Source organism: Corvus kubaryi, unplaced genomic scaffold (genome assembly GCF_017639235.1).
Source record: "Corvus kubaryi isolate FWS band 111438036 unplaced genomic scaffold, C.kubaryi_AGA036_p1.0 37353, whole genome shotgun sequence".
In the NCBI taxonomy this organism is placed as follows: domain Eukaryota; kingdom Metazoa; phylum Chordata; class Aves; order Passeriformes; family Corvidae; genus Corvus; species Corvus kubaryi.
The window spans coordinates 5197675-5213394 of record NW_024581115.1 but is presented as its reverse complement, the minus strand read 5'-3'; the positions used below and the strand labels follow the sequence as shown (position 1 = coordinate 5213394).

At 49.4% G+C, this 15720-nt stretch overlaps 1 protein-coding gene across 1 annotated transcript; it reads right to left on the bottom strand.

Moving 5' to 3' along the window:
* Positions 1 to 6630: 6630 nt before the first annotated feature.
* On the bottom strand, positions 6631 to 12956 carry LOC121666748 (urotensin-2 receptor-like). Its single transcript, XM_042032682.1, has 2 exons — positions 10733 to 12956; positions 6631 to 8352 (listed from the first exon to the last, which is right to left on the bottom strand). Exon 2 carries the CDS (start codon positions 8209 to 8211, stop codon positions 7063 to 7065), a length of 1149 nt encoding a protein of 382 aa, XP_041888616.1. The 5' UTR covers positions 8212 to 8352; positions 10733 to 12956; the 3' UTR covers positions 6631 to 7062.
* Between the last annotated feature and the right edge of the window lie 2764 nt (positions 12957 to 15720).

The window sequence follows — 15720 nt, the reverse complement described above, 5'->3', positions numbered from 1 at the left end:
AAGGGAAACTGCTTTTTCTATTTTTGGTCCATCACAAAGAAGCTGGGGATGATGGTCTAATGAAGCCAGATGGCCAAAGCTGCTGTACTGAAACCCAGCCATGGAGGAGGAGGAGGCTGGAACAGCACAGGCTGCCCTTAAAGAGAGGAAATTTACCATTCTCTGATATTCCGAGGACTGGGAAACTTTGGAAATTCCACCTTAGATCACATGGTTTTACTCAGCTTCTGGTGTGGTGGGATAGGTCTCACTTTTGAATACTCTAAGTCCTAGTAAATGGAGCACCTTGTCATTCATGGGATCATTTGATATCTTGACTGTTACTAATGTGGGCAGCTGAAATGCAGATTTCCTGGAGTCAGAGGGTCAAAAATGTCTGGGGTGTTCCTGATTTTGAGTTTGGGTTGGTTTTTTTCTTTCCTGTCAACTGGTACAACTGCATTGACTCCAGTGGAAACAAACCTACTTTTATTGCTTAGAGACTTGTGGCTTTTCCTTGGAAAGCTTAATTTGCATGAAATAAGAACTTAATAGCCTCAGTTGAAAACATAGGATAGGCAGGCTCCGTGCAAAATTAAACATGTATTTCTTCCAGAAATCTCAGCCTGAACGTGTCGGTCCTGGGCTCCCTGCTTGGTTTGGCCCATATTCCTCACATTCAGGCTTTCTTTTCCTTGGGCTACCTGCACATTCCAGCCAATGCCAGGTGGGCCCCACCTGCTGCTCTGCTCCTGCCTTGCTCCTCTCCAGGTTTTGCCAAGTGTTGCCAAACTACCTGAGTATTTTTTCCTCACTAGACTTCAGTGGAGATGCTGCTCTCAGGGGGTGGGATCCAGCATCTCCCAGGTGGAGTGGCTGGAATGGTGAACCTCTGACGCCCAGGGAGGGGGTCCTGGGAGGGCAGCTGGGTCAGAGGCTGCTGGGGCTGGTGGCACCCTGTGCCTTATGCTCAGAACTGAGCTCTCTACAGCCCCTGTTCTGGACTCTGAAGGAAATTCTCCTCTGAGGATACCAGAGAGGACCAGTGACTCATGGATTCACATAAACATTTTGCAGTTCACATAAACATGGAGCAATTCTGTTTGTGGAACGTTTGCAGTTAATGAATTAATTATGTTACACTCTCCTGTGAGCAGCAAGCCATAAACTAAACTAAACAATCAGCAGGAGGCTTTGCTGCCTGTGTTTCCTGTTGTGTTTCAAATAAACACAAACACAGAAAAAGCCAAAGTGCACTTCTGCTGCCCAGAATGCTCAGATTTGGGCACCAAATTGAACATTGGAAAGAGTGTTGCCATTAATTCCCAAAGCATGTGGGTACCTGTTGCCACTGGGGTATGGATGAAACCTCCTTCCTTTTAAGATTTTTTTTCCCCTTTGTGAAAGAGTGATTAAGAATTAGAAATCTTTGTCATAATATTTGATTCTCATGTTCATGGGGCTCAAAGAATTTCCTTACTGATGCTCACACCTCACTCCTGGCATTGCCTTTCTTTCCCGTAATGATTAATTTATTTTGAGGATCTGTCCATCCGTGGGTGCACCCCTTGTGCTGCCTTCGGCACATCTGAAAAAAAAGTAGGTCTTGGATGTTTTGTGGCTGGAACTGCAGTTGATGCCAATGAATTAACTCTGTTATGGGAGCTGCAGGATGTCTGTGAAAGGGAGATGACAGAATTGGCCAGGGATGGTAGAAACAGTCAGAGCTGGCGTGGCAAATCCTGTCCTGTCTGCTCCTGTGCCTGTGGATGTTCCACTCTATCACTAAGGCAGGTCATTTCACTGATTTTTGTCGTATATTTGCTCTTATTGTGCTATTTTATCCTCTTCCTAGACAGCTTTAAACTAGAAACAGCAGCTACTTGACATGTAATTAAAGCTAATAACAGTTGAAATTATGTATGCTTGAGTGGTTTGGTCTTTGAAACACAAATTGTGATATTTGCACTTTCTCTTTTGGCAAAAACATGTGCTTTCCTCGCAGACAGATGGCTTCACAGGTGATGAATGTTTGGGAAGAGTGGATTGAGCCACAAGCCTTCAGTATGCATAGAAAACTCTGACTTTTTGACAGGTGGATTCCCTGATCTTTGAGTACATTAGTGGGGTGTTTGTTCCTGGGAAAACAGAATAAAAGTGAGCTTCCTTGTCACTACCAGCAATGGATTTATCTGCTGCTCAGCTTTCACTCACAGATGTGGGATTCTTTTCTCTTTCTGCAGTGTTGGTCGTGAGTTTTCATTTTTACTGCACTGAAAAACTGGGAGTCAGCAACAAATCACCTGCTTTTGCTCTGCCTCATCATGTCCAGCCCATTTTCAAATACTCCTCTACATTCTGGCAGCAATTTACTCTCTGCTGCTGCACTGTCTCCTTGATTACCTTGATTCCACCACACTTCTGATGTGCCTGGATCAGCATCCTCAGCTAAAACTCAGGTCTAAGCAGGCCTTGCAGATAAGATACTGATTTTGGAGGTGTAAAAGTGGTTAGAATCATTTAGAACTGACACTGTTTTCCAGGATATGGCAGCTTGTGCAGTAAATAGATGGAATAGTTCCCCCCATGCAGAGGTGGGCTGGATCCAGGGGTGCACAGGACAATATTCAGTGTGCCCAGGTGTCACTTTAAAGCAAAGCTGCCAAGCACAAGACAGGGTCTGATACTTTTCTTTCAATGAATTCTTCACTGTTGCACTGGAGACAGCTGGAGTTTGATCTGGAGGAGTAGTGGCTGTGTGGAGGTCTCAGGATTTAATTGTGCATTTAATTGTGCATTGTGCATTTTGGGAAAGAAAAACCCCAGAGCAGTCAGTCTGAGTGTGCTGGGGCAGATCATTTCAGTGGAGACATCCTGTTGTGGCAGCCACAGCAGATGCCAGTGGGGCAGCACTGGTAACAGGAATGTTTTTTCTAGGCAGCTCTGCCAAGGTGTGGATTTGCTCTCCAAGCTCTGCTCAGCCTTTGGCCTCTCCTCTTAATGCCCTGAAGCAAACACTGAATTGAGAAGTTCCTGAGCAAACACCTCAGGGAAATGAAAGATCACCTGACAATCTGGAAATTGTCACCCATGCCACCTCTCACCCCCTGGCCCTGTAAGTAATCACTGATCTGGTGACCAAGAGCCAAAGTGCTCCTTAAATCCCACCTCCTCACCCAGCCAGCCTGGCCCATCTTGAGCTGTAAGTGAAGCAAAATGTGCATAACATTGCCAAGATCCTCTCTGGGAGCTTGTGCTGAGGTTTTTCTGGGTGCTTGGAAGCCAAAGAGCTCCTGGACTGGCTGTGTCCCAGCAGGTGAGGTGGGACAGTCACAGGAGGAGAGAGCCTCAGTCACTGGGCTGCAGGAACAAGGAGAGGACTCAGAGTGTGGGGTTGTTGATGAACTTAAATCAGGCTCCATCAGCAGGTGAGGAGGGAGGTTTGTGCTGTGATGGCTGTGGCACGTGGGAATTGGGCAGGGGGTGGCAGTTTGGTGGGTACCACCCTGTCCAGGCAGGGTTTGGACAGAGGGATGCACAGCTGCTCTCTGCTTTCCTACTTGGACCACAGGACTTTTGTAAGAGTCCTGTGGTTTGAACAAAATGGAAAAAGGCTTTTTAAAATTAAGTGTAAGCAAACTGATGGGTAAAGCTTCATCCTGGAGTGAGAAATTGTGCTGTTTTGCCTCCTAAAGGCTGAAATGAGACAATTCAGAATTTGGAAAAAGAAGAAATAAAAGGATTTCCAGAAGGGTTCTTAAATTTCTGGGTGGATTTGCGAATAGTTTGGGTAAACATAGACGTCATCCTTTTCTGGCAAAGACCATATCCAGCTGAGAACACTGCCTGGCCCCAGCTGTACTTTGCTGCCTGCTTCAGCCACCAGAGTGGGTACCTGGCCTTTCCCAGCTGTAGGAGCACGGATCCTTGTCCTGGCCCTTTTGGAAAACCCTGGTGTCTTTACAGCTGTACTTTCTATGAGTTTTGAGATATTGTTAATGCTTCCTGGCTTAAATGGGCAAAAAAATTGGTGTTTTGACTTCCACTATCTGGAGTTCAGCTGGTGATTCCAGTCTGTGGGGCACCAAATACCTCAGAGATGGGGGGACTTAAGGACTCAGGATCATAAAAAGCTCCTGGCCTCACCCCACAGGAGAAAACTAACAAATAGAGTCAGGTCTGAGCTATGCAAGCACACAGCCACATGTATACACACTTCCCTTTCACACCAGTTCCAGATTTTATTTATGCAAAGGTCTGCTCTTGGGTCTTTGACTGATGATGGGTTTGTGCAAGGAGGAATAAATAGGGCACCATAATTTTACAGCTATCATTAAACACACAATTAATCTATGTCTCGGAGGAGGCAGCTCCTTCTTTGGCTCTCACTGGCTGCTCCTGCTCCCCTGTTAATACTCAGCAGCCTCTCAGGGCTGAGTTGCTGTTTGGTTTCAGGCAGAGAACAGCTCCTTGATGTTTTGTATCCGAGTGTGGCTGATGCCCTGTAAAGTCAGTTTGGGATGCAGGGCTGGGACTGATGCTGCTTGGGAAGTGCTCAGAGCCTTGCTTGTACCTGCAGGCTTGGAATAATATTCCCTTATTGTTGCCTGAGCTGAGTGCTGAAGGATGTGAGTGTTTGAAGGAGCAAAAACCAGCTCTAGCCTGGGGTGGGAAGGGAAAAGCTTGAACGAGACACCTCACTGTTCAGAGATGACCCAGCACTGACAGAAGCATCACCCACAGCCAGTCCCTGACTTTGGGGTGCCTTTTCCCTTGGCTTTGTTGTGCTGATTTGACAAATGCATCAGAAGCCCCTGCTGAGACAGCACAAGCTTCAAATGGGAAAGGAGACTGTGCAGCCCAGGCCTGAGGCTGTGTGTCCTTCCAGGAAAACAGAGAATCCCAGCTCCTTTCCCTGGACATCTGGCATGGCCTCGTGCCCTCAACACACTGCTCACGCTGCTTTCAGGGTGCTCCCTGCACTGACAGAGCCATGAAAGGTGTTTTGCAACTCTTTTCTGTGAGATGGAGTGCTTGGGGAGGGTTTGGAGAAGAGAATCAGAGCAGAGCTGCCAAGGTTCAAGGGGTCAGACTGAATAATTGAAGGCAGATGTGCTCCAATATCTCTCAGACGCTTCTGCACTGTCCGCATTGGTGTGTGACACCTGGATGAGTTGAGATTTGCAACCTCCCTTTCATTCTGACCGTCTGATTTTAGGCAAGATGGACTGTGCTTTCTAAAGGCTCAGGCTGCAGTAGCTTTCCTTCATAACCATGGGAACTGCTCATCCTGAGCTTGTCTGGTTCTTCCTGAGCAAGGAGAAGCTAAAATTGCCATTTGAAAGGAGAAAAAGGAGGCTAAACTTTATATTCTGGCTCATGATAAACACCCGACTCTATAAGTGGAAAATGGGTTCAGGAATTTAGATTGGATATTAGGAAAAATTCTTCCATGAAGGGGTGGTCAGGCATTTGAACAGGCTGCCCAAGGAAGTGTGGGATCACCATCCCTGAAGTGTTCAAAATGTGTGTGTTTGTGGCACTGGGGGACATGTGGTGAATGAGGTGATGCTGGGTAATGGTTGGACTCGGTCTTGAAGGTCTCTTCCAACCTTTATGATTCCATAACAAAGCTTCTCACCCCCATCCATGGGCTCTGCTGCATGCAGATCTTGCCCTGTCCCCATGAGCAATGACTGTTTAAACACCTTGAAGGGGAATAGACTGTTAAATCCTGAATTCAGGCTCGGTCTAAGCAAACAGAGCTCACTGCCAAACGGATTTCACACTGCAGTTCTGAGTTCACTGCTCAGCATTCATTTGGTTCTAATTCTGTACCTTGGTTAGGGTTGTGTTGGCATTGCATCCTCATATCCCTGCTAATGAGGTAGCAGGACTGATGCAAGCAGAGGACTCCTGTATGGATGTTGGCAGCACCCCAGGGAAGGTACTTTTAGACTCACTGGGGAAGTGCCAGACATCAGGGATTATATATTTGCACTAATGATGCCTCATCATTGGTGAGAGCCAGGACAGGCAGCGAGTTCTTGGTGTAGGCAGGACTCAGTTTGTAGCAGAAAGGCCAAGTCACCTCCAGTGAAGGGAACAAGTTGTCTCCCTAACTGAGAACCAGCTCTTTTATAATTGGGAGTATTAAGTACTTCAGAGAACATTGCTTTGCCCGGGGAAAATCACATCTCCTCAACCCCCTCCTCTCCCTCTGTCCTCTCCTCCTGGACTCGGTAGTGGAGGTCTGGTGCTTCAGGCTGGATGTTGCTGTTATCCAGTGGATGCCCTGAGGACAGCAACATCAGAGGTTCCCAATTCCTCCTTGGAGGAGGGCAGAGGGTGGATATGCTTGTCCAGGACAGATGATGCTGCTCCACATGGGTGTTTGGGGTCAGTGCAGTAGGGGATGCTGAGTGTTCCCTGCCTGTGGCACTGTCATGGGAAGCGTGTGCTGCTGACACAGACCGTGGTGTAACTCCACTGCACACACCTGTGTGACTGGAGAGTCCAGCCCAGTGCACACACACAGGAGTGCAGAATAAATGTGAGTATGACCCAAACAGGGAAAAGCAACCCTGGATATGCCTCATCCACATTGTCCAGTCCTACCCCAAATGCAAACTGCATGGTGTGTCACAAACATCAGCTGCTTTTTTCTTTATTTCACTGTTTTCAGTCCTCGTACAACTACAAATTTAGCACTACTGCTGAAGAAAAAAAAAGAGCAAACTACAGCCATTCATGGGGTAACATAATTTTAAATGTTGTGAGACAGCTGATACTATTAAAAATCATGGCCCTGTTATAGGCTTTCATTATTGATGGCTACTTGAGGAGACATACACTATAAAATATAAAGATAAAAAGTGAAAGGCTATTTAGATAGATGTTCAGCTGAGTGCCTCTAGCATCAAATCAGTGGCACTGGAGAAATGAGAACAGACACACGGCACAGCCTCTGGACTAAATGTGTGCACATTCTGGGTCTGCCAAGGCTTCGCCTGTACAACGTACACTTTAAATCAAAGCAACACTGAAGTCAATATTGACTGTTCTTGGAGATATATTTTACCTTCAGGCACTGCTGTTTCCCAAAGGAGCGTGAGCAAGGACGTAAGTCTCTGTGCAGTGCTGGCTGCTCGTGGACAGGGATCTCCCTGAAATCCTCTGGAAACGATTCCTCCTCTGGAAGTACCTGCTGCTGCTGCTGAGGGACCTCTGCCTGTTCTTCAGGTACTCCCGGTAGTTTTTGGTGAGCAGGGTGTAGAGGAAGGGGTTGATGCAGCTGTTGCTGTAGGTCAGGCAGGTTGTCAAGTAATTAATGTTCTTCATCACCTTGGGAGATAAAGGGAAGGATTCGTAATACTGGAAGAGGAGCTGCCATATCCAGAAAGGCAAGAAGCAAGCCCAGAAGACCAGCACTATGGTGAAGATTAAATAGAGCACCTTCTGGTTGGGCAGCCGCTTGGTCTGCTTGAAGGACGCAGTCTGTGACACCCAGTAAATCTTAGCCAGGCGGATATAAAGGTAGCCAATGATCACCCCTGGGCCCACGATGCTGGTGCCAAAAAGGATGGTGAGATAGACTTTGTAGGACAGCTTGCTCCAGGTGGGCAGGCAGATGCTTTTGTTGTCCCTTTGCACCAGCTGGATCATGATGAGCATGGGGAGGGTGAGCAGCAGTGACACCAGCCAGATCACCACAGCAATGGCCTTGCGGTAGCTCTTGGACCTCTTCACCGTGTCCAGGGGCTTCAGCACAGCAAAGTAGCGCTCCGTGCTCATGACTGTGAGGGTGAAGATGCTGGCGTGCATGGTGAGGAAGTCCAGGCTGAACAGGACACGACAGCCAACGTCTCCAAAGTACCACTTCTGAATGAAGTAGGTGCCGACGATGAAGGGGATGGTGAGGAGGTAGAGCAGGTCGGCCAGCGCCAGGTTGATGATGTAGATGTACATGGAGGCAGAGGAGCGCAGGTAGTGGCACATCACCAGCAGGGTGTAGACGTTGCCTGTCACCCCGACCACGCACATGAGGGAGAGGATGGTCCCGATGGTGCAGATGGCAATCATGTCCTCCGTGGAACCGGCGGCCCACGCGCCGTCCCCGGTGGCATTGGCGGAGGTGTTGGGCCTGATTCTGAACAGGTTGTCCTCACTTGTGTCTGTCACCGTGTAGGGGGTGGCAGAGAAGTGGCTCTCCAGCTCGTCAGTTAGGGACATCCTCCTGGGCTTAAATGCCAGAGGCTTTGCTCATGTCACAGGGGTCCGAGGGGCTTCTTTCTGCTCTGAGAAGTGTGGCTGCTGGGAGATGTTGAACCATTTCTTAGCAGGGTCTCATCCAAGGACCATCTGCATTCTCCACTAGAGAAAAGACATCAAAACCAACATATTAGAAATATGCCAGAGCAACACAAAAGATCATGTAGAAGTTACCTGTCCCTGAGCATGCATCTGCACTGTCTGAATGTACCAAAGGTCTTTGGCACTGAGGCCACTCATGTAGGGCTTGTGCTCTCATTACAAGAGCCCAGCTGTGAGGTGTGTCCATGGAAAAGAGACAAAAAAGGTTGTGTGGATCACTGGAACCACTTACTGCAGTCCTTAATTTGGGGTTGGAGTAAAAAACCATCCTTCCTAAATTCATAACAATGATTTACAGAGCTATCAGCATGATTGCTTAGGCCTCTTTGCTACATTCTTCACTCTGAAGGAGCGGAAGACCCCTAAAAAGGGAAAACAAACTTTAGATTTATCATTTGCAGCCAAATTGTCTGTTCTGTGTTAGTGGTGCACTCCAAGTCCTGTCCAGCATTCCTGCAGTGTTTTCACAGAGCAGCTTCCTTTGAATGAGAAGCTCCTCCTCTGTCCTGCAGTTTCAAGCAGTATTTGAGTGATGGAGGAAAAGGTGCTTTATACAGCAAAGGTTTCCCTGTGGGATTTCTGTGTCTGTAAGCACAGGGCTTTTCATGCTCTCTGTCCAGTGTGACACCAGAGATTTCCGTGTGCCTGTAAAACAGATCTATTTCAGCCAGAGCTGGGTGTGACCCTGCCTGAACAGCCTTGAGGTGTGAGGTTGCTCTGCAACGTGCGAGGCAGCTCTGGTTGTGAGAGCCTCTGCTTAGCTCAGACTCAGCGGTGCACAGATCAGGGCTCTGTTGCTTTGAATTCATTCTAGGCATAGGGAAAAGGAGAGCAAACCTACCTCAGGGAAATGCTGAAGAAGTAGCTAAAATGCCCAGATTTTAAGGCATACCAAAAGCCCGTGCCATCCTAAAGGTCACTGCATACAGAAGTGCATTTGCACTGTGTGTTTCACAGCACTCAGACTGTCTCTTTTTCTTTGGGAAATGCTGAGGGGGAGGGGTGCTGGCAAAGATTCCCCTCTGCCTTGTTCCACTGGGCAGGTTGGATTTGTTTTATCCTGGGAATTTGCAGCTTTTCCCAGTGAGTTAGGTGTCCCTTTGTCTCCTCACCAGCTCTGACTTCTTTGCCTCTTTCCTCCCACTATCTTCTTGGCAGGAGGATTACAGTCCCAGGCCCTCTCCTGCTGCCCTTGTGTCACCCTGACAGTGACCTCTGTGGCACTTGAGGATGGACAATTTTCATCCTCTCCGTGACTTGCCCTCACCTTCTTCCCATTCCCACCTGCTGAGGATGACGGGTGCTACAGAGATCTCATAAAAAACTCTGTATAAGAGAGGACAATCCAGTACAGAGGGAGATTTCCCCTCACTTAGCAGTTGGGATAGAAGCACAAAACAAAGAGAAACACACAGAGCCCGTCTCCCACCCCAGTCCCTTGAGTACAGGCATCCAAATGGGAGAGATGAGGAGTGGTCAGTACTCCTTCAGGACAGTGCTGCTCTGGGCTGGTTCCCAGCAGCTTCACCAGCATCAAGATCCACTTCCTGGACCTTGCAACCCCAAATCTTCCTCGTCCTGCTCCTGCTGTGCTGTGCAGTGCCCTCCTGCTGTAGGGCAGGTGTAGCCAGTCTGTCCTGCTCCCTTGCTGTCCCCATTATCGATGTTGGTGTCTGAGCTGTGCTGGTAGTGAAGGTGTCTCTCACGAAGGAGACACAGCTGCTCCCGGAGTTGTGGCAGCTCCTCTGCCTCACAATCAGCAGCACCCTCGGTCAGAAATGATCAGCTCTGCATGGGATGCTCCAGCTGAGCCCGGAGCTGGTCCCACACGCAGCTGTCGGCTCAGTGTCAGTGATAGTTCATTTTCAGGAGCGTATTTCCATGGCTCAGGTGCTGCCTCCTTGCACCTGCCTCACTTGGTGTCCCAGGGACTTGTAGCAGATTTGTGCCGTGCTGGTGCCTGTCTGTGCAGTTCCCCGGAGTGACAGCTCCTGCTGGAGAGAGCGGAGCCCACTGCATCTCCCTGCTCTGCTCCTCTTCTGCTGAACCTGCCTTTTGCTCCATTCATAAAATTCCTACAGCACCGATTCCATTCAGACACTTCACCCATCTCCAGACAGAGCTAGAGGAGAAAAATTAAGCCAAATAGGGAACCCTTGCATCATTTTAAAGTTCCCATCACTGCTGCACTCGTACACAAACACACACTCACCCACATGCACACACAATAGAGAGCTTGTTATTCCAAGCAGCCATTCAAGCACCTCACGGTCCAGGCGATTTCCCCAGCCAATCTTGCCTTTCCCTCTATGATATCATCCCACAGGAGTACCACGCGTATTCACAGCCGTAAACAGAAATTAATTTCTCCTGCTCAAACCTTGCTTTTAAATCCGGCAGATGAAGTTTCCTATGAGAAAGAAAATTTTAAAAATCGATCTACTAGCATCAAAGCTGAAACTTAAAGAAAGAAAAACAGAAAAAGAGGAAAAAAAGAAAGGAGAGAATCCTTCTTCATGGGCAGAGAGTGAGAGATCCCGGTGCTCTGTCGCATCTGGAGTGGCAGGGGCAGGAAGGGAGCGTGCTGCCAAGCCAAGTATGTTTGAAATCTGGGCGCTCTTAATACTCACATTCCCCTCCCTCCACTCGTGCCGGCTATTTTTGCTCCCCGGTGACGTTAGGCATAGCGTGGCTTTGACTGCAGCCAGTGAAGAGCTGTTTAAAGAAGCAGGGTTTGATAACCATGGCTTGTTCAGCTGCCTCCCCCTGCCTGGATGGGGGTGAGAGAGGTTCAGGTTGTTTCATCCCAGGACTGGTGAAAGGCAAAGTACCCTCCGTACACTGCACGGGAGAGGGCAAATTTCCTAAATTCCTAACACTGCCTGAGCAAAACCAGCACAGCTGGGGAAGGAGAGTGGGCCAGGGAGGGTTAAAATCCTGCGGGAGGGTCAAATTCCTGCAGGAGGGTGGGCTGCCCAGGGAAACAGCAGAGCTCCTTGATTTGGAGATCAATTCCAAAGCGAAGCTGAAGTTTATTTGGATTGGATGGCGTATGAAGAGATGAATCTGTGTGGTGGTATCACACACCACAGCATCTGAGACAGTGCAGGCTGGCGGTAACGAAATATTACCTGAGTTGTTTGGGGTTTGGATCCATCCTGCATTGCTGTTACTGAGTGCTGCTCCCTCCTCTGCCTCTTTCTCTGGATATTTGTATCACTGCTTCCATGTTCTCAACCTTCCACACTCCTCATTCTGGGTGCCTTGAGGTGCATCTTGTGTCTAAGGTCTTGTTCTCCTGCAGTGGGACCCCAGTTTGGCTCCAGCTGCCCAGGGTGGCTGTGGTAGCACCAGGACACCTCGGTGAGCTCTGGCTGTGCCTGTCCCCACAGTGGGGCAGCTGGTGGGAAAAGCAGGGCCCTGCTCAGGGACAGGCTTTTGAGTGGGGTGAGGGCTTTGCTTAAGAGCAAATCCATGTGGAAGCTGGATTTTACAGTAAAAATAGATCTTATGTTAGCAAGGGCTGGCTGAGAAACCCCAGCCTGAGCACTCTCAAATGTACAGGTTTTGCTCTAACACTGCATCTTGTGTTTGGCCCCTAGAAATCTTTGGGAAAGCGTGGCATGGGAGCTGCTTCTCAGGCTGTCTCCTGAGGAAGATCCAACTTCCCATTGCCTGTGTGACCCCGGAGAGCAGAACAGTTTCTGGGTGAGCACTGAGAGTGAAGCCATTGGCAAAGTGCTTTATTTGCCCCCACGGGGAGTGAGAAGGTCATGGATGTGGCAGTGTCCTCCTCCCAGGCAGAGCAGGGACAACCTGCTGCTGGCTTGAATCCCTTTCCTACTGCCTGCATGTGGCCCAAAGGGCTGGGGCTTGCAGGGATGCTGACGTGGGTACCTCTGCTCAACACCTCCAGCATGTGGCAGGTGTGTGCAGGTCTGTCTCCAGGCATTTACACTGGAGCTGCCACAATCCTGTCACTCCTCTGTCCCCAAAGGGCAACTCGGGTTGGTGTTGACCCATCCCAGGAAAAGGAAGGAGTAGTGGGATGGAGGAAGGGTAATCCATCTGGGTAATCCATCAGTTTTCTGGGTCTGTGGATTCCAACTTGATACTTCCTTTGGTGGCACTTAAACCTTTCGAAAAACGTGAAAGTGGTGATTTCATTTATCAGGAAATCTCGGTGCCCACGGGGCTGCCATTAGGGGAAGCTGGGCTCCCATCTGTCTGTGTCCTGCTGCAGCCATTAGAGGAGGTGTCTGGCCAGGGGCAGTGTGGACAGTGTCAGGTTCACAGCCCTGGCTCAGAGGGCTGCTGGTGGTCGTAGTTCTGCTGCTTCTCTTCCTCTTACTTCCTCATCTTTAAAGCAGGGATCTCTGTACTCACTCGTCTCTCAGTGCTCTGAGTTTCAGGGGTTTTAACATTTGTCTGATGCTGTCAGAGCTACAGAGACAGGGGTGGCAGCCCCAGTGATCTTGTGTAACAGGAGTAGGAGCTGCACAGTCAGTGCTGGGTGAAGATAGGAGTCCTCTAAAATGTGAAACAGGTCTGCTTAATAATTCAGACAACATCCACTGCTACAGGGCTGGAGTTCTGCACAGGAGCCTTCTGAAGTTACTGCACAGGCAATAACCATAATTATTCTATTAAATACAGGGCAAAAGAGACTCTTTCTCTCCTTTGATGTGAGGACTTATGCCAGTGCTATGGGAATTTAATTGTGTTTCGTTACTCATTCAAACCTCATGGAAACAGTAAAATTCCTGGTGTGTCAAACTGAGCTGTGCCCCACCAGCTGTGCCCCCATCAGCTGCCTGCTGCCTTCCCAGGTCTCTGCAGGGCCCTTTGGCATATTCCACTTTTACTGGGGCAGTTTTGTGTCCACATTTGCCAGCAGCCAAGGGCTTCCTTCTGCCCCAAGCTAGACATATAAGTTTGTCTAGGTACCACATTTTAAAAATCTACTAAGTGCTGCTCCCTCCTTCTACAGAAAAATGTGTACAGATGCAGCCAGAATTGATAAAAGAATCTCATGAATGTGTCTGCATTCTTGGTCTGGGTCAGGTCTAGAAACGTGCAGGCTCAGGATAAGATGTGATTCCTGTTTGCCTGACTTGGTTTACTCATCTCCAGGCGCTGTAACACCCACAAAGCAGTCACAGCACAACTTCCGTCTCTGGAGTCTCCACTGCCAATGCTCCCGTGGTCACACAGAAATTCCAATTAGCTCTTGAGAAGCTGCCCTGACTTTGGGATCAGCCCAGAGGAGAACAAGGATTTGCAGCATCGTGCTGAGCTCAAGTCCTCCTGAAGCTGTGCTGGTGGCCAGGAACACACAGGAATGGCAGCAGCTCCTGAGGAAGAGCATTGGTGAGACCTGGCAGCCCCTGGTCGCCTCTTGTTCCTAGGAAAGTTGCATTTCAATCCCTCTGTTCCAACACTCATGGTCTTGGACACATGCAAATGTGATATTTAAATTCCCAGCTGGTCCCCAGTTGCTTTCTCCACTCTTCCCACTGTCTGTCCCCACTGGTGAAGGAGCCACCCAAACTCAGCCAACGCATTTGGAGACTTCCCTGAGGGTTTTTTTGCATGTTGGTCTTCTTTCTTCCTGTTTTTTTTTGCAATATGAGACTCCAGTTGTCCTTCTGGAGTTGGTATGGTTTCGCACTTGGCTGCTTTGTCTGGAAGTGAAACTCTGGGGGCTGAAATCTCCAGTTTGCTTTCCCTCCTCCAGGATCCCTTACACAGATCTGGGATTTACAGCTGCTCTGCTTTCCCCCTGCACAGTGGGAATTCCATGGACAGTTCAAGGTGTGGTGCTGAAAGGGGATGGAGAGGGTCAGTCCCAGGTTGTTGGTCACCATGTCTGTGGCTTTCCTGGCCCAAGGAGTGTCACTGTCCAGGGCAGGGGATGCAACCCAGATATTCCCACCTCACTGTAGCAGGGATGCTCTGCAGAATCCCACAGATCACCTCTGCTCTTGCACAAGTTACAGTTTCTGGACTCCTATGAGATCCAAATCTTGCTGTAGGGTGCTGGGAGGTGCTCTGGGGTCCATATGAGAGCGTGGTGGGGCACAGGGGGCCAAACTGCACCCCCAGACTGGTGTGGTCAAGGGCTGGTCCCCCTTTGAGGCTGAAGTCCCTGCTTTCCCAGGGAGCTGTGTGAGGGGGCTCATTCCATGCCCATCAGGGATGGGGTGAGTTGGGGTGAGAGGAGGCACTTTGTGAGGCGATGGTGGGACAGGGAGCAGCAAGGCTGAGCTGCCTCAGTGCTCCCCAAGGCCCTGCACAGCTGGGAGTGGGGAGGGACCACAGCTCATTCCTGGGGAGGGCAGGTACAGGGGCAGCTCAGGGAACTTCTGTTGTGGGTGTTCTCCTCTGCCCCAGTTGTCCCATCCCACCCAGAGGACTCCAGGCTGGGGTTAGGGTGGATACTCTTGGCAGACAAACCCTGTTAGGACTGGATGTGATTCCACCTCTGCAGCTGATCTGACTCCAGCCCCGAGCTCTGCACAGCAGGCAGGATGGCATTTGTTTTCCTGTGTGACATGCATGAGTGGGCTCACTTGGCCCCTGTTTGTGCAGCCTCAGCATTTGCAGAGAGGTCTGAGTCTCTGCAGATCTTCTGGTGCCAGCCTTGGGGCCAGGAGCACTTGCAGGGCTGTGCCAGGGACCCCAGGAGTTTGTGTTTTCAGAAACTTTCCCCCAAATGGATTACATTGATGTGCAAACTTTAAAACTCCTTTATTCTGCTCTTTTTTTTTTTCCCCTCCTGACCAATCTCTCAGGTCTTCCACCACCACTAAAAATTCTCACACAACTGCTCCAGTCCTGGATCTGAGATGTCAGGAAAAGACCAAGCATCCAGGAGCTGCTGAGAAGTTTCCCTCACTTCTTCTCCACTGCTGTAGGGCTGTTCTTTGGGGTTTTTGGCAGAGGCCAGAGACAAGGATGCTGAAATCTTTGCTAATGAGCCTGTGCCTTGCACAAGTATAGAGAGCCATGACTAGCAGTGAGTGGTTTTATATCTCCCAGCAGTGATTAACATGTCTGCTTATGGATTTGTCACAGTCAAACACATCCCTAGCCAGGTGCTGCTGTCTGTGGTGGCAGAGTGGGTCCTGCCTGTGATGGCTGTGCTGTCATAAGCCTGGCTTAGCCTCAGGTGGTTTTAGGAGAGGTTTGAGCAAGGCTAAAGCTCTTTTATAGCTGGGTGCTGCTAATTCACGTTTGCTGGTGGCTTTCTGGCAGCCTTTTGCATCCTACAGTGTGGCCAGCGTGGCACAGCTGCCTCATTAAACTTCAAATCAAGCCATGCTGCCAGGTACTCCACGATTTTGCTGGGACAGTTGCCCTCTCAGT